Genomic DNA, 18,739 nt, shown 5'->3' with positions numbered 1-18,739 from the left:
GAGAATATTCTATAGACGACGACGAAATCTTATTACAAGTTCGCAGCCACTAGCTCGTTATTACTTGCGACGAAGGATTGTTTGAACAATCTTTCATCGCGAGTAATAGCGATTACCATGTTTTATCACGTGGAGGTTGCTGCGGGTGGAGACCCGGAGGGAGATAGAAGGAATCAAAGTTCCTTCGATTTCTTAATACTACATATACCATATTCCTCTTGTACACTGTGTAATTGTGACCCGAACATTTCATTAATAAGTGTATGTACAGCAATCGCTAGAAGTTAAAGCCTCTTCCCATCGCCAAAGGGACATCACCATCTTAAAGGTAAACTCTGCACCTCTCTAAAACTATCCAACTCAAAAGTCATCTCCCCGACTGACGCTTATGTTTAAATTACACAGGAATCAAGAAATTTGACAACGCACGCGTCCATAATCCCCAGCAATGGTTCTCGTCGAACGCATGCATACGTCCATAGCAATCGGAGGGTTAAACGACCTTGTTGGTGCACCCCTCGCGCCTGCGTGTGTTCGGCCAGAGTGCGATGCTAGGGGTGACTTGCAAGGGTCGTTGCAGTGGACAGCATCGATTCGTCGGCTGACGTCATAGCGCCGCAGACACGCCAACGTAGATCCACAACGCGTGTCTCCCGGCGAGATTAGTGTCATGCCGTGGCTCTGACCTGAGTTTTCCGCTGGCATCGGGCGGCCACGGATTTTTTTTTTTACTCCCTTCGAGTACCCTCTTGGTGAATCCCATCAGTCTGCCACGGGAATCGCGCGACAGAGCGGCGGATTAATTTAACAGTAAGTACGATAGAAACAAGCGCGAACGAGCCACGGTTTCGCGTAGTCCCAATGAAAATTGTCGCAGATTGGTACAATCGTTTGAACGATCGTTTCGTTGGTGATATAAGACGCTTGAGGGAAACGTCGTTGATATTAAAAATAGTAACGAGGCCTTGATTCAGTTCTTGAATTAAAGATTATATTAATTCTCTTACGATATTCTTTGCAATCGAGCAAGGAATATAATATAAATTAAACATGTCTATTGTCTTATTGGCAGCAAGTGGTGGGTGACTTTCAACGTGACCCATTGTACCTGTGCACAGAGTTTTGCGTACGTTTCAATCCGATGGAACGTAACGTGAATTCAGTTTTCAAGCAGCTCAGCACACGATTTCCGCTGACACTTCCTCGCGCGTGTTCAAAGCGTGCATTCCTCGGCGATTTTGCTTTCTCGTATTCTTTTCCCTTCTATCGCGCTACAGTGCTTGGTAATAATAATTTGTTCGATGATATAGATTAAAGAATTTTTTTTTTTTAAATCGAGAACTTTGGAAGAGATTCCTAAAAGTTTCTCTTTTTATGTACAACATACAGTGACCTGTGTCGAAACTGTGAAAGATTAGCGTTCCCGATAACTCGTAAAATTGAAGAAAATTAAATATTTATAATATATAATATCTTGTCGATGGACTGAATTGTAATTTATCTAAAGGCTAAGAATAATTCGAGTGCAATCATTTGGAATTTAGTAAATTGTTTTTGGGAACGATACACGTATAAAACTGGAAGTGCGATCTACACTCGGGGAAACATGTCACAAGGTAACGCAAAGTTAATTTATTGAAACTGATTGGTATTCGATATAAAATTTAATAAAACGCTGAATAGTAATTTTCATTCATAATCCTACCCACTTTGTCTCTTTCATGAAACAGCATTTTTCCCTCGATCGACTATTTTTATCGCGAACGAATTTCCTGAAGGGAACTAGGAAGATGTGACGCGTAACGCTTCATTGCTATCCGCTTTATTGCTTGGTTGAAAAATGGATAACGTGCGAGAGAAATTCGGGGATGAGGAGGGCATAGGTTATTTTAAGATTCAGAGAAGAAGAGGCGATATAAAAGATACTCAATGGGAGAGGATACCATCCGACTACTACTATATCCATTCGAATGGATTAGCAAGTCGATAAAGACTTTAAGGAAAGATTAATTTCTTTCAAGAAATGTAAAAGCTTAGGGATAGTTTGATCTACCTTTAACTGAGGAAGACTTAATAGCGAATTGGAATTTTTTAGTGAACATTGCAACGAAGGATTGCAACGAAGGAATACATTGTCCACTTCTGATTCTTGAAACTGTAACTCCAGTTTGTTGTTGGATGAATCTAAAAACAAATTAACCTTTTCTTAAACAAAGTGTTGCAGTCGCAGTTGGAAGACTATCTGCCTTACCTGGGTGGTGCAGCGGGAGTCCTCGTGGTCACCGGCATTGCAGCTTACCTTGCGTCGAGACCGAAACCGGAAAAACCGCTGTGGCCGCTCGATGCTCAGTCCGTGTTACTTTCGGTGAGCAGACATCCCTCGTGGCGTTAATTACGGCTTAGCGCTTGAAGTGCTTGAACAGGAAATCGACTAATACGTACATTTTCACCGCGTGGTATATATTTGCAGGGGAGAGCGACGCGGGTTTTTAGTCATTTCTTCTTGGCAAAACATTATTTGTAACGCTTTGTACTTGCACGCTTCTACAACCGACACCACGATTATCTGAAACCGCTTGCTTTTATCGAGTTCCCGTATACCTCGTCCCGGATCATGTTACGCTGCTCGCCGATCGAACTCTGCGACCCCTCAAGAGGAATACCCCCCAGTGGTGGGGCTGGTTTCTGTGCATTAATCCTAGACAAATCTGTGCAGTCACGGAGACATTACTGTATATCGTTACTTCCTAGTCGTAATCGTGTATTTCATCGATCGCATTCAACCCGACTCTGGCGTAAGCACGCAAATCGCGTGCGTTTGCAATCGGACGATGCGCCGCGTCGCAAATAGCGGAATCCGGTCCCGATCGGTAACGCGATGCGTTGACGATCTCTTCCCCGTGGATCACGCGACGTCAAAGCCCCGCTGTTAATCGATTTCTTTTTTTCCGCGTCTGGCGATTATCCAACAAGTTTGGTGTCCGTCGAGGACGACGCTCGCACCACCAGCTCGGACCACTATATTTAAATATAGTCAAAGATCGCTGTAGAGGATGGACGTCGAGCTAGTCTTATGTGCGAGCTACTGATAGCAGCCGCTCCTCTCGGTGGAGCAGCAGCAGCATCGGCATCAGTAGCACCTCTGACAAGCGAAGTGTTCCAAAGGCGAACGTCTCGCGACGCGGCGAAGCGAAATTCTCGCGGGCGCGCAGCCCCCGTCACGTTCGTAACGGACAAAGTGCGTCGCTGGCCCCGACCATCCGGTGAAGGGATAAACGAGCAGGCCCCGTAGACGCTCGTACGGGGTTTCCCACTCTGTGCAGCGTTCGCGGACGATCCGAGATATGTCGTCGAGCTGTTTCGCCCCCGAGCCCATTCGACCACCGATCGATCTCACCGATCAATCCGACACGGTCAAGGTGGAGTGTCTCTCCTGCTTCATCCTCGGTACACCGCGATCATTTCCACCTAACGCGTCGCGTGCTTCCCGCGATCACACGCCACGCGTTCCGCTCTACGTTCCGCAATCTCTCGCGATCATCGATCGCTAATTACGCGCCTAACGAACCGGGCGAAACGTTCTGACGAAATCGCTTTTTCGCGAGTTCGGTACGTTCGAAGGTGCGTGTGGGTGGCCAGACTAGTTGCACAAGCGACTTGGCATCGCCGAGGAAACCGTGACACGTCGTGCCAGGGTGTACAGGGAAATGCGGGAAGCGTTTTACATCCCGAGTTCCGAGTTCTCGCTTCCCGCTCCGAGGGACGGTCCCGCGGGACGTACGATCCACGGCTGTTTCACCTATGCGCACCAATCCCGCTCCAAAACGCACTGGCTATACTTAGATTTGCACTTGGCATTCCGTTACGTAAGCAAGAGAATACACCGGATTTTCACGTGTGCAAAACGTTTTGCAGGGCACCGACCTAATCAGAGTGTCGAGGTTTTATAAGGACAGCAAGGAGGGAAAGTTCGTAAGCTACATTCACGAGGACACGAGAACCCTCTATGACGGTTTCCGCAAAGGCGCCAAAGAGTCCAGTAAGTCCCTTCCTCCCCGCTCTCGTTTCTGTACAAGATTGCCGCAGCTAACAACGCCACGGTGAACCCAGCGTGTGTCGCATACGCGTTTTAAATAAACGAGAGGAGACGGGCTGCACGCCGGCCGAGCGTAATGGACCGTTTGGCAAGTGGCTGGCCCGTGGTCCGCGTTCGAATTGACAAACGCGCTTCGCGAGCGCGGCCGACTAATAAGATCGAGGATTTTCGTCGCAATCCCTCGGTTTTTCCCCGCCTCGGGACGGATTTATCGCGAATTCGGCCGATTCGAGAGCCGCCGGTGCAACGACGTTCTTAGTTAATTCGACGCGGTTGTTTATTTTTAACCCGCGGAGGAACCCACGCCGCGACACGGGACACCTGTCGTCCTCAGGGACGGTGCGTCAGGTCGAAGCGTTGCGAACGATGTTGCCGCGATATTTTTTTTGCTCGTAAAGGATAGTCTTGTTTTTTCTTTTATTTGTTTGACATCGAGTGCCTCGGGTGCTGGGACAGGGGCTGTCTTCACGCTGACATTTGCTCGAGGACCTCGCGGAGTACACGCTTTGTTATATTTAGTACACGTTTCACTGTATCGATCAGTTATATATTAGTTTGTCTGGAAAGTCCGTGCCGATTTTTGGTAGGTGATACACGCCTGTTTATATTGAAATGATTGAAAACAATTAACATGGGTGCATCCCTTAAAAGGTGGAAAGGTTGTGGAACGAAATTGTATTTATATAATTCAATAAATATATATCAAAATTCAAATGTACCTTTGAATTTTTCTTAAAAATTGGCACGAACTTTCTGGACAACCCAATATTTGTACTTCTGTAAATTGTATACATAAGACTCCCAGTGATAACGTTGTTAAGTCGGCACTGTACCGTCGTTTTTATTATACTTAGGGAATTAAATTGTGTAGAATAAAATGATATACGCTGATTCAGATTTAGTTAGGTTGGGTTAGGTTGATTTGTGATAGGATTAGGTCTGTACTGATATATCAAAAAAGACGGCACACATCCAAAAACCTCGGTTATTATCAACCATGAAGAACCAGACCGTGAAATCCTCGAACATCTCACTCGGAGATACGGTTTATTTACATTTCGAAACGATATTAATCAACGTTTTAATATAGATTCCAATGTCAATTTTAAATTTAATTTTATGGAAATAATTCGGTAACCAACTGAAATTTTTGATTCCTACAACTATATTCCATTAAAAAAAGAGGTAACGAAATATTTGATTAATCCAAGGTACTATCTCGTATCCACTTCTTTGTATCCGTACGATTTCAAGGAGGTTCTTCAACGATTTTCGCTAATGAAAGCTCGTGACACGTCACGTGGACTCGAAAACATTTATCCCGTACGAGCATCTTCAACGGCTCGCGAATCGATATATTTACCACGTTTCGCATCAAAAGATTTACGTCCCGTTGAAAACAAATGTTTCGCAATGGTCTCGTGTATCTCGGTTAACCGCATCACATTTCTGCACCTACGTCTAAAAAAAGCAAACAGTGGAAAGTACGATGACGGTCTTAACACGTGCTCCCAATTGAGACGCGTTTGTCAAAACGTCAATCTTCCCTGACGGGAAGGGGTACGTCTACATCTACGCGTTCGATCTTCTAAAATTAATCGGTTACTTACGATACCTTGAAGTGTTCCAATTTATGAAAGCGTATCAAGGAAATATTCTATGAAGAAGTGTTTTCGATGAATTAAATACTATCAAAGCGATGCGTGACATTCTGGGTCCATTTTGTCTGAAGCGATGATAACATTGAAACAACAAACACGTGCTAATAAACGTACCAGATTTCGAAAGTTTATGTCAAACAGTTCGACTCCAAAAAAAAAATCACGAACTCCCTCAACTCGATATGTTTATCCATCGCAACTAATATACCTAAGTAGCCTGCGGGTGTTTATGCAAATTCATAGTTGTGCAGATTTCGATACAGATTCAAGCGAAAGCATGTCTTAAGAGTGTAACGCGTATTTTGTTATTAATATTTTATATATTTTTGCATTTATACGTTTCCCAATATTTACGATGAACATGCAAACATCCACAGTGTAAATATAAGCAACGGTTTCAGATAGTACTTTCAAAATACACCACTTATTACACAACCTAAAGAATCACACTGTGCATACAGTACGCTTAACTCTATCGATCCTACTGAGACATACGCGTCTCGGTGAATATTTCTGATTGCCTTTGAACAAATTACAAATGAGACATAAAGGAACATACGTGAACAAAAATGAAAAATAATTCGCGCTGGAGCAAATTCTCTCTCCTTATTCAACTACAGAATTGTACCTTTGCACTCGAGGCCTTTTTATCTGGTATTTAACAACAACTCGATTCTTTTTTACCATTCTATTGCCATGAATCCTAAGCTTAGATTGACATAGAAGATGAGGTCGCCTTTATCTCGCCGACGATCATTTTATTGGCACTTCGAGTTGCAAAGAAATTAATTATTATTCCTGGTAGATTTGCTGCGTGAAACCTAATGGTGACCGAAAGACGCCTCTCGAGCGCAAAGGGTTACTATAATTAATTTTTAAAAGAGAAACAGAAAAAGGTGGGGTTGAAAGGGTTAAGACTCAATCAGCACCTCGTAGAAGCATAAATCCTCTTTCAACGCGACTAATCGCGTCGTGTTCCCCGTTCGATGGACGATCGATCATCCTTCCGTAAGAAGACGTAACCGTCAACCGGTGAGCTTTTAATCGTTTAATCATCGCGCTCCGTCGCTGCCATAAATATCGTTCGTCGTCCAAGCAACCGACCGCGTCGTTCTCCCTCGATTCCTCCATCTCGGTGTTCTCTGTGCGAAATTTCGTCGCGGTCACGCGTCTCTACCGTTATCCCGTGGCATCCTCTAAGCTCAAGTTGGCAGATCGTGCGTACGCCGGCAATTAACATTCCTTTATACACGGGAAGACGCGGCCTTCGGCCGTGGCGCGCTTCCTACTCGTGAAACGGCCACGAAATCATTGGCTCCTCTTCTTGACAACGCAGACAATGGCCCTTGTCTCGGTTGGCGCGACGGACCCACCAAACCGTACCAATGGCTCCATTACAACGAGACCCTGCTCAGAGCGAAGAATTTCGGGTCCGGGTTGGTCTCGCTGGGTCTGCAACCGGGATCCCACACGTTGATAGGTCTCTACAGCCAGAACTGTCCGGAGTGGATCCTCACGGAGCAGGCGTGCTACACGTACTCCCTCGTCGTCGTGCCCCTCTACGACACCCTGGGCCCCGATGCCTGCGCCTTCATCATCAACCAGGCTGAGATCAACCTGGTGGTCTGCGAGAACGACAAGAAGTGCAATTTGCTACTCGACAAGGCACCGAGGTACGTGACGTTTCGTTCAGAGCGAATTCGTCCAACTAGACAACGCGAAAAACCATCGACTGATGGCCAAAACCCTAGACTTCGAATAAATCTGAAGTTTGCCGATGCGTTTCTCTCATTTCATTCTTTGGAAAATGTTCAACAGATCTTCAGATTTATTCGAAGTCTAGTGTTTTGCCAATCACTGCGACTAACCCAGCCCCCATTTCCCTCCTAGATGCCTGAGGAAGCTGGTGGTGATAAAGGAAACGCGACCAGCGACCATCCAGAGGGCGAAGAACCGAGGCGTCGAGGTGGTGAGGTTCGAGGACGTCGAGCGTCTCGGCGCGCAAAAGAACCACCCCGAGGTGCCGCCGAACGTGACCGACCTCTGCACGATATGCTACACTTCCGGTACCACCGGGAACCCGAAGGGCGTAATGCTGACCCACCAGAACGTGATGGCGGGCGTCTGCGCGGTTCTGTTGCAGCTGGGCGAGCACAAGCCCTCGTACAAGGACACGATGATCAGCTTCTTGCCTCTGGCACACATGTTGGAACGGTGCTGCGAGAACGGCATGTACATGGTGGGCGGGTCCGTGGGCTTTTACAGCGGTGACATCAAAACGTTGCCCGAGGATATGAAAGCCTTGAGGCCTACCGTCATGCCAGCGGTACCGAGGCTCTTGAATCGAATGTACGACAAGGTGAGCGCTGCTTGCGACATCCCCGAGTTTCCCAACGTTCCCGACCACCTGGTTGCTATTCACTGTTTACCGACACTGCGGATGTTTGCGCGTCGGGGAAACGATGGGGCAGGCGGAGGTCGAAGCGAGATTTCAAGCTGGATTCAATGGTGTAAACAACAAAATGTTTGAACGATTCTTTTACATTTTTGAAAAAAAAAAGAGAATCATAAAAATTGTTTCTCTTGATTCGATGAGAAACGCTTGAACCGGACAAATTCGATGCCCATCTTCCTCGATAGTTAAAGTCAGCTTCGTTTCCGCTTGTAGAATGAGACCCGTTTCCAAATACATACAAGGGAAGGCTCAGAAGTGATACTCACCGATTGTAATGAAATTTGGTAGAGTGATAGATCTATGTTTAGAATAAGCGTAATTGTATTAAATTGTGTTAAATATTTCTGTTCAAGTGGTATAGGTCAGCGGCATAGTGGCTTGCATGGGCTTTTACTACATATTTAAACTAACTTTTCTTAAAAATGGCTGGCCATCTATTTATTCTATATAGATATATCTATGTAGATATATGTAGATCTATCACTCTACCAAATTTCATTGCAATCGGTGAGTATCACTTCTGAGCCTTCCCTTGGTAGTCGAAAGAGTGTCTGACTCGCGAACCAATATTACTGGAGTTGGGAACTCCACTTCAACCTACTCAACTGAAAGCTTCACCAATGAATCTCCTCTCTGCACGCCAGTACAGCAGTGCAGAGAAGAGATTCATTGGTGAAATGGTTCGAGCGAGGTACGAGATTTTTTTAGTTTTACACGGCGAATCGATTCGAAGTCGAATGAAAATGGACTACGCGATCCTGTATCGCGTCAAAGTACAGAGTACTCGGAGGTATGATTTTTTCCTCGCGAAGAATCGACACTCTTAGACGTTAAACGACCACCTAACCAGGTCTTCACCTTTCCAACAACGATAATATCTTCGAATTAATGAACTCGAGGCATCAACCGTGACAAAAAGTGCGACGTAAGGCGAGGCATTAAGGCTCGTAGGAATTAATAGACGTGCCTCAAATCGTAGCACTTTTTCGTCATACTTTTTGCCAATAAAACACTTTCGTGTTAAAAAAAGCATTCAGAAGCATGTTTAGGAAATGATTTTTTCCCTGCCATTTGGGATACGGTGTGGCCCGCGCTCAAGTTATATTCTTAGCGATCAAAGTTAGGAGAATCCGAAGGCGTGGAGATATTTTCGAATGCTCACGCGCAAGGACGATGGTGCTGAATGAGCTATAGGCGACGGAGATCTTCACGGTGCTCTTGGAATTCGGGATGCGTATCGCCAATTAAGCGTCGAATGAATCAACAAAGTAGAAGAATTATTTCTACGACCGACGCCGACGGATGCATGGAAGTGCGAGGTCGCGCGCGCGTTCATTAACGCCGGGGCTATTTATTTGGAACCGTGTAATTGATCGAGAACAGAATTTCTCGGAGGTTGTATAACGGTTAACAAATTTCGACGGCACCGTTTGTCAGTGGTAATTGGACGGATCTCTCGCGTCGGATCCCCGAGCTTGACTGACAGTTGCATTAGCAGATTTCCAGACGTGTAAACGTGCGTCTCGCACAACTTCTGCCGTTCCACTGACGTCGTTTATATAGGAAAGTGTTGCCACGTTGTTTTCGCAAAAAGTAACGAATTACTCCACTTTACTCGTGCCACGATTAAATGGCCCAGACGAGGTTGATCGTTTAGTGAGCCAGAAATTTTCTTGGAGTGGCTCTTCAACACTTTTTTTAAATTTATAGCGTTGATATTCTGACTCTGACTTAGTTGGAACTTTCTTCTAAGCAGTCCTGACGCACGTGAATTTTCTCTTCGTGACACGAAATTATTAGTCTGTGCACATATTTTTTGTTTTTAATTTATTTTAAATCTCAATGGAGATTTATAAAGAAACGAGTACAAGGTGTAAGAAAGGACATAATTAACTTGTTACAATGATATGTACATTAAACTATTGCTACTTATGAGTAATCTTAAGCTTCTGTGCACATATTTCGTATGCATAATTTAAACACATGTCAGATTATTTATTAAGCTCGGCAATTGAGGTCGGATGCGATTCTACCGTGGCCACTTGGTTCTCCGATAAATCGATTCAAGCGGGTCCCTAGTCGTTCCAGGGATAATCGATGGAAGCCTCGATTCTTTGTCGTAAAATCTCTTGTACCGCAAAAGCATCACATCACCGCGTATCGTGGTCTCATTGAGGTGTCAACAGTGCCCAATCGCCACTGTGGCAAATGCAGGTCGAGAACGTAACAGCCAACACGACGAAACAGGTGGCGAACCCGTTTCCATCGCGCCCGTGAAATCTCGAATGAATGGAATTCGCGTATTGTGCGTGCGTATACATAGCAATTCTACGCGTCGAATTCGTCACGCGACACACGTGTACTTGCGCCCGTCCCAAGATCGAGGATCCAACGACGGGCTACCTTGCGAAATAAGAGTTTCGTTTATATTTATTTTACGTGTATCGATTAATGTTTAACTCGTACATGTAAAATTTAGTAGTAACTTCGCAAAAATATAATTATTGAATTCTTTCCAAGTACAATATAAAAGAAAATTACGAGTTGTCTTTCAGGCTTATCTTAGTTTCTGTTATTTATAATTGTATTATTATTCTGAATTTCAAATTTACGTGTCGCTTTCATCGAGCCAAACGAAACCCATCGAGTACCCCTGTCGAACCACACGTGGCGCGTATGATCATCCACGACTCACTCGACGCGTCGCGCAAGTAAATGTACTTCGCGAGAATTCATTTGACGGAACGCGAGGCTTCAAACGGTGCAGAAATAAGTCGAATAGAAATAGACTTCAAACAAACTACGAGAGCCCGCGTGAAATCGAATTATCCCCGCGGCAAACGAGCTCGCCGAAAGGGAGAAGCTAGCGACCGAAGGTGATCGTTCAAATTTCAAAACTGTCGCCGTCGACACCGACCATTGGCGTGTGCTCGCTTTGGCAACCATCGTTCCCAGATGTGCTCGCGATGGAAGCGTGCTCGAGATTACAAATCCCTCGACCGATGAATCGATCGTTCGAAACGAGTCGATGCTTTGCAACCCCGCCGATTGCCAACGTCCCTTGCAGCCAGCTTTCGAGCCTACTCGACACGATGGCCGCGTTAAATATAGAATCGATACCGAACGCTACCAATCGATGTTTTCAGGTCCAATCCGAACTGCAGAGCTCGTGCCTGAAGAAGCTGGTGTTCAGCATGGGGATGCGTGCGAAAGAGGCGGAGATCAAGAAGGGTATCCTCAGGAATAACAGCGTGTGGGACAAGCTGGCCTTCGGGAAGATCAAGGAGGCGACTGGCGGGAGGCTGAGACTGATGGTCGTAGGATCTGCGCCTCTCGCGGGGAACGTCCTCACCTTCGCCAGGTGTGCCCTTGGATGCCTGATCGTCGAAGGGTACGGGCAAACAGAGTGCTGCGCACCGGTCACTCTCACGATTCAGGTTGGTGGTATCCACTGGATATACTATCTCGACGTTTTTAAATTCTTCAGAATCCTTTCGAGGGGTTAAACGCTCCTGGACATTCTCGAGAGAGATTCTCAGAGTTTGGTTGAACTATTCGTTTCTTTTCAAATTCGTTTACGTTGGGTGAAAGTACACTTGTTCCATACTTTCGTATCATAATAGCCCATGCCTTGAAAAACTGGGCGGACCGGCCCGGGATTCGAACCCGGGCTTCTCAGCGTGGTAGTTGGGTCCTTTTTTTTAAAAATATATATTTATAAAATATATACTTCTTAACAATTTTGTATAAAGTATATTTACATTTATAAATATTAGGTGGACTGGAAAGTAATGTCAGCTCATTGATTTTTCACATTAATGTACAACATAAATGCAGTATTTGATTGAAACAAAAATTGTGATATGCAAGAATATAATCATTTTCATTAACGAAATAATATTATTTAATTTAATTATTAAACTACATTTAGCCCATTCCGCGTACTGCGTGCATCAAGCTTTTGGAACAAGCTTTCTTAGTATCTGTTTACAGGAAATGCGACGTTCGTTATCCATAAATTTTTGTCTATGTCGTTATTAAATTCCTAGAATATTACTTTTAAACAGTAATAGCACATATTTTCCATCCGATTGACATTATTTACACGACTATATAGGAAACCGAAGATATTAAGCCTTCGTCGATTAGACAGTAAACATAGTTGAATTTATTGTTGACGGTTGTTTACAACGATTCGTAACACGAGCACTAAAAATTCCGACGAGTTTATTATCCGGGCATCAAAGACCGTCAGTTTCAGTGCTCGTAATTTATTTCGAGTTCGTCCTAAAAAAAGGTGGGGCTCCCCTAACCCAGACCTCGGAAAACTGTTTGCGAAATGCTGATTCCCAGCTGATTCCATTTGAAGCCTTCGAAAAATCTACAAAATTTAAATCGAACGAAATAACCGGAAGACTGTTACGAAAAAACGGGAAATGCTCTTTAAAAACCGCGCGCGACGTTTCGCTGAAATATTTTATTCCGTCTGATCGAATTCAAATTCGAAAAGAAAGGAACCGAGGTTACGACACAACTCGATACGTTGAATGGAATTCAAAGAGGGAAACAAGTGTAGCTCGTATTAACAGACGTTTCAGCTCGAGGCAAATACATATATCCCGTGTCTCGGCGGAGCTGGCGGTCAATAAACGTGCCGCAAATAAATTGCTCGTGCAGCCACTGTGCCGAAGTCACGAGATATATGCGATCTTTGACGAGTTAGAAAAATAGCCAGGACCAGGATTGAGAAATAAATCAACTCGCGGGTATTAACGAATTTAAGTATCTGTCCGTTCCTACGCGTATCAGGGGGTTTCTAGTAGTCGTAAACTGTGCAAACAAACATTCACGGCTCGTAGGCAACTGGCAGAAAGCGATATCTCGCCGATTCTCAACGTTTCGGAAATTTAATTCGCGTTAAATTCGAATAGCACTATGACACGATACAAATTCTTTTTAATCCAGTGTTTTTATTTCTCTTTAATATAACTACTTTCGATTTAGAGAAATTAAAATTACAGTGCTTTCGTTTATCTCGTACACCATTAAAATATCCCGTTCAAATATTATTACACGAATTAATATTAAAATAGAGACCGATACTAATAACGAAACGAAAACAAAGAAGAATGAATCGCTTTACATAACGTTTAACAAAGTCATCCGATCTGACTTCAATCGAGGGATGACTAACGATCAAGTGACACGCATGGTCACTATTTTTATCGCGTTTACTGGTATCGATTTACCTAGACGACATGAGTTATTTATTTATAGGCGAGCGTAGATATTTACGCTGACTAATCGAACAAACGATTTTTGCAACCACGCGCCAAAGCACGTGGCTAGTCACGTCAATTGTACAATCAGACGTATGTATTAAAACGTATGTGCAACTTCTGTAAAATATTGCATCGCTCGAGCGTAGTCGCCAATTGTTAAAATGATTTATTTAACTGGAACGTTGCACGTCATCGGAAATTTCTACAGACACGATACGTTCCAATCGGTTCGATTCGATGGAAAATTTTGAAAACATTACATTCATATTGCATTTCAACATTTTACTGACTGGTAGCGATTAGGTTTATAATTAAATTCGATAATATTTTTGTTTTATTTCGACAACATTTGTGTCGTTCAATCTTTATATTACCCTTGAATCGTAATGACGAGAGCTTTAAATGTTATCTCAATAATAGATAAAAACGTTACTTAAGTTAAAGTTAATATAGATAAAAAAGTTGAAATCGATTAACGATCTTTTCGCGATCGCAGGGTGATCATGTACCGGAACACGTGGGACCACCTGTCGCTTGCTGCTGCATTAAATTAGTAGACGTCCCGGAAATGGAATACTACGCCAAGAAGAGCAAAGGTGAAGTGTGCGTAAAAGGTACTAACGTGTTCGTGGGATATTTTAAGGATCCTGAAAAAACTGCTCAAGTTATCGATGAATTTGGGTGGCACCATACAGGGGACATCGGCATGTGGTTGCCTGTAAGACACGAAAATATTATTAACACATTTCCACAATCGATTTACCATATTTTTTTTTTTTTTATAGCTGTTTTTTATTCAGCATTTGTTCCTTTCTTTCGATGTCCTTGTAATAAAAAGAAAAGTATTATGATTTATCTCCTTCATTTTCTATCGGATGCAAATACATAGTTGGAATTAATTTTGGAATAAAGTTAGATGATTATATCGTTAATCGTTTATACCAATTTACTTCTTGCAGAACGGAACGCTCAAAATAATCGATCGAAAGAAACACATCTTCAAATTGTCGCAAGGCGAATACATAGTTCCAGAGAAGATCGAAAATATTTATTTACGCAGTCAATATGTACATCAAGTATTTGTCCATGGAGAGTCCCTAAAGTCTTGCGTCGTAGGAATAGTAATACCAGACGTGGATGTTGTGAAATGTTGGGCGGTGGAGAATGGTATACCAGGTACACTAAGCGTGTTATGCAACAATCCGCAAGTTAAACAGTTGATCCTGGATGATATGCTCGCATGGGGAAAAGAAGCTGGTCTCAAATCCTTTGAACAGGTAAACAAAATTATATTTGAAGCCATTTAACGAGTCATTGATAGCTTCATTTAAGAAGTAAAGTTTCCTCTGTAAGTACAAAAAAGAAATCTTTATTAATTTCAATGAATTATAGCACTTCTAGATAGCTCACGGTAGAACTAAAAATTTAATAACAATTTAACAGAAAAATGTCAAAATAAATGATTAATTAATTTTGTTTTGAAAAGAAATTATAAACAATGATTTTATTTCTGTTAACATTAGGTCAAAGATATTTATTTACACCCGGATCCGTTCTCTGTACAAAATGGCCTCCTCACGCCAACATTGAAAACGAAACGGCCGCAGTTGAAAGAGTACTTCAAACCACAGATCGAAGATCTTTACCGACATTTGGACTGACCAGACTGAACATTCACTTCGAATTGTTTTCATTAGCATTGGGAGCAGCAAAGACAAGAAGGACCGAAAATGCCTTTGTGTTGCATTCACAGAAATCACTTCCGTCATCGAATATATTCGTTATTCCGCGATACTTTATTATATCATTTTCACAGTTACATAGCGACGCAAAAACGAAAAGCACCGTTTAGGCTATTAAGGTAATTGACAATATTATAAGTAATAAAAATGAGTTATTATTAGGCGCGTCTGATTTTCTCTTGACTATGATAATCCTTCGATACTCTTTGCGTGTAATTACAGTCTTCTCCGTCCCCAAATCCTTATATTTTGATACGGATTACTACCTAACTATAAATGCATAGTTTTATTAATAACAATAATTAGTCGGATAACCGTACATACGTATTATCAAATGCGATCGAACACGTGCGGGAGATGCAAAACAATAAATTGCGTAATGAACAACTCGTAGCGAAGTTGATTAGAAATATCGTTAAACTTTTTAATAGATGCTTGTTAGCAGCGTTTGCTGATATAATAGAACAGATCAAATTTTTTTTTTTTATTACTAATAACACATTATATTTTCGTCTGTTCGACGACCGATATATGAAATTTAAGCATTTCTTAATGCGTCATACGATATCGGTAGAAATTTAATATGAAACAGAGTATATAAAAATTAGAAGTATAGACTGTTTAAATTATAGTAATATACAATGATCCAAACAAGTAAAAAGAACAATAAAAGGATATGTTACGACATCTCTTCAATTTATAATTTAATAATATTACCTAACAGACATTGCATTTAAGAGAATAATAACATCTAAAACTCACTGATAATAAATATGGACTTCAAGTCGTATCTCGAGCAATAAAACAATCTACTCGCATATTTAGCTTTTAGATTTAAAGCTATAGTACACGACCACGCAAGCAACAATTATAAGCGTTAACGCTACTCCAGCTAAAATAATTCTTTGCTGAACGTTTCTTAGTATCATTCCTGATAGTAACCGTGAACCGCGTCCTAGCTCCGCATCTGTCTCTCGTAACTAAAACAATAAATAAATTATTAAAACTAATAAAATCCTTCTAATAAAATTAAATATTGCTATGTTGAAATTAACATCTTACCCTTCCTCTGCCTCTTTGGATCGTTTCTCTTTGCTCGTGCAGGTCTTTCAATACCTGAGCACCAATTTCTTCTGTTTCTAATACCATTCGATAACCATTTTGTAATGTTCTTCCAGAGCGATCTATTCGCTCAGAAGTATCCAATAATCTTTTCTTTTGATCCTCTGTGATATTGTTTTCCCAAGAATCTTCTCTGCTTATTTCGATACTATCGTCTCTTGGCTTCTTCGCTAATTGGAATTCTTGTGTCAATCGTTTCAGTTCTGCTCTGTGGCTTTCTACACGACCACGTAATCGATCGCGAGCTGCACCAGTCACCCCACGAACTTCCAATTCCATCTGCTCGAGCTACAAATTGAATGTTTACAATTAAATATCAAAGTGTAAAAAATTGTATGTTACTAACCAAACTCATTGAAAATAGATATTAAAACATAAATGATTCATGATTATTGTATTTGTGTTTATAAGTATTCATGACAAAGCAAAAATTAACAGTGAATCATTTCTAACCCCTAACTATGACACATGAATTTTTCAGTTTCTACACACTCGAAACATTTATTTAAAAAAAGTAACATTAATTTTGAAGGGTAAACCGATTTTTTCTCTTACCAGTTCTTGAGCTTCTTCGATCTGTCTGTCCACATCTTGAATGAACGCTCTTTTCTCATCTGCAAATTACGTCACGTGTATCGATTAATGTTGTTTAATAATGCCAGGATACAGACAACGTTCACATGAAAAATAACAATCAATGCCTTGCGAAGGGACTGTTATGATGATTTCATTTTTCTCATACTTACTGCCGCTTTGGGTTCTTATTCTACCAATTTTTGCAGTAACGTCAGCTGTCAAAACGGCGTATTGTTGCTCATAGTTGTCAATGAGCGACGCCATCTTAAACGTATTTCCATTGACAATAAGCAAATGGGGAGTAAACTAAACATTTAACACTGGATACGTATAGTAAGTTGTAACAGTACGTTCTGAAATCAGCTGAGAAGCTGAGAACAATTTGTCTGCGTTCCACCCTCTGGACTATACAGGGTGTCCCAAAAATGTTGTAACACCTTGAAAGGGGTGATTCAGGAGGTAATTTGAAACAACTTTTTCCTTAGCAAAAATGTTGTCCAAGGCTTCGTTGAGGAGACATTAAAGGAAAACACTGACCAATCAGAGCGCGCTCATACGCTACCGCGGCCGCTCCAACGGTATATGCGCGATCTGATTGGTCGGAGTTTTTTGTTAATATCTGTTTAACGAAGTCTCGGACAACATTTTCGCTAAGGAAAAAGTTCTTTCAAATCATCTCCCGAACCACCCCTTTTAAGGTGTTACAACATTTTTGGGACACCCTGTATTTTTAAAATACCAGTGGCGTCATCGGTGGGAAAACGCCCAAGTTTGTAGTCAAAATAGTTTCCACTAGTGTTGCTAGATGGCACCACTGTATCTTTCAATCAATTATTCTTCATTCCTCAATTTAAATAAAATAATAAATGTATAAAATGATGTGTTAATATGTAAAATTAATCATTTTTATGAATAATTATTTAGTGTAGCAATAATTATCGACCTTTTAATTAGTGGCGTCATCTAGCACCAATAATGAGGTACTATTGTCACTACAAACTTTTCGGTTCCCCACCGATGGCACCACTAACAATGTTAAAATTTAACCGTAGGAACAAATGTATATAAACACTTTTACATTATTAATTCGATTGTACATATGAAAATTTATATTCATTTAATAAGAGACTCGAATAAACAAAAATATATGACTGCCATGGAGTCCACTTGTCGCCATTTATTGATGCGCCTTTACTCAGGAGTGTATCATAGGTGTGATGCATAATTGTCAATGAATATTTAAACATATCTCTATCTCTATTATTTTATTTCAAATATTCATATATATATACATTCTTATTGACTGTTTCGCTGCAGAACTGTAATTATTATATATAAGCAGTAGCTTATATAAGTTCCACTAAATGTCAATCCCATTGCAAGTCATGTGGTCTTGGATATGTACTCAAGTTTCCTTCCACTGGACGAAAACAGAAAAATTATAGCGAGAAAAACGACATTTCAGAAACTTCGATAATACTAAATATGGTATAAACTGATCCATGAAGTCTTTTCGAATTTTTGGATCCTCTATAACGCCATATTCTCATATGACACGTCCACAAAACTGAAACAGTATTCTATTCAAAGCATGATTCTTGTTTGGTAGAAAATTACAAAATTTTCGTTGAGCGTTTCATCTAGTGAATGAAATATCGTTCGATAACAAAAGTTTCTGTAATAAGAGAGTAATAAAATCACGGTGAAAGACAAAATCTTTGAAATGTGGCCACAAAATTGACACGTCATTGTTAATACACCAATCGTAAGGGGAATTTAGGTGGTTCCACCAATCATTCAAACGC

The 18,739-nt window shown here is 41.6% G+C and overlaps 2 protein-coding genes across 4 annotated transcripts; one reads left to right on the top strand and one right to left on the bottom strand.

The window, feature by feature from the left end:
- The first annotated feature begins 589 nt into the window (after nucleotides 1-589).
- LOC128887384 (long-chain-fatty-acid--CoA ligase 1) lies at nucleotides 590-15,923 on the top strand. Of its 3 annotated transcripts, none has more exons than XM_054143224.1 (9): nucleotides 590-810; nucleotides 2,217-2,365; nucleotides 3,916-4,039; nucleotides 7,094-7,430; nucleotides 7,648-8,116; nucleotides 11,359-11,649; nucleotides 13,991-14,212; nucleotides 14,454-14,771; nucleotides 15,018-15,923. In XM_054143224.1, coding segments are annotated over exons 1-9 (2,049 nt in total). In that variant the 5' UTR covers nucleotides 590-809; the 3' UTR covers nucleotides 15,156-15,923. The 3 variants fall into 3 exon arrangements, with proteins under 3 accessions (XP_053999199.1, XP_053999198.1, XP_053999200.1); XM_054143223.1 differs by lacking the exon at nucleotides 590-810 and adding an exon at nucleotides 1,122-1,616; XM_054143225.1 differs by lacking the exons at nucleotides 590-810; nucleotides 2,217-2,365 and adding an exon at nucleotides 3,063-3,419.
- On the bottom strand, nucleotides 15,508-17,339 carry LOC128887400 (vesicle transport through interaction with t-SNAREs homolog 1A-like). The gene is made up of 4 exons (XM_054143254.1): nucleotides 17,105-17,339; nucleotides 16,914-16,972; nucleotides 16,299-16,646; nucleotides 15,508-16,216 (listed from the first exon to the last, which is right to left on the bottom strand). The coding sequence occupies exons 1-4, from the start codon at nucleotides 17,196-17,198 to the stop codon at nucleotides 16,058-16,060; spliced, it is 660 nt and encodes a 219-aa protein (XP_053999229.1). The 5' UTR covers nucleotides 17,199-17,339; the 3' UTR covers nucleotides 15,508-16,057.
- Between the last annotated feature and the right edge of the window lie 1,400 nt (nucleotides 17,340-18,739).

This window comes from Hylaeus anthracinus, unplaced genomic scaffold (genome assembly GCF_026225885.1).
Source record: "Hylaeus anthracinus isolate JK02 unplaced genomic scaffold, UHH_iyHylAnth1.0_haploid 11985, whole genome shotgun sequence".
NCBI lineage: Eukaryota > Metazoa > Arthropoda > Insecta > Hymenoptera > Colletidae > Hylaeus > Hylaeus anthracinus.
This window is presented reverse-complemented; position numbering and strand designations above follow the sequence as displayed.

What these genes read in the sequence shown, in the direction of transcription:
- LOC128887384 (XM_054143223.1), top strand. An exon ending in CGGTCACTCTCACGATTCAG is followed by an intron (nt 11,650 to 13,990) that starts GTTGGTGGTATC and finishes TCGCGATCGCAG; the next exon opens with GGTGATCATGTACCGGAACA. An exon ending in ACATCGGCATGTGGTTGCCT is followed by an intron (nt 14,213 to 14,453) that starts GTAAGACACGAA and finishes TACTTCTTGCAG; the next exon opens with AACGGAACGCTCAAAATAAT.
- LOC128887400 (XM_054143254.1), bottom strand. Translation starts at nt 17,198, where the DNA reads ATGGCGTCGCTCATTGACAACTATGAGCAACAATACGCCGTTTTGACA. An exon ending in AATAAGAACCCAAAGCGGCA is followed by an intron (nt 16,973 to 17,104) that starts GTAAGTATGAGA and finishes CGTAATTTGCAG; the next exon opens with ATGAGAAAAGAGCGTTCATT. An exon ending in TCCAAAGAGGCAGAGGAAGG is followed by an intron (nt 16,217 to 16,298) that starts GTAAGATGTTAA and finishes TTATTGTTTTAG; the next exon opens with TTACGAGAGACAGATGCGGA.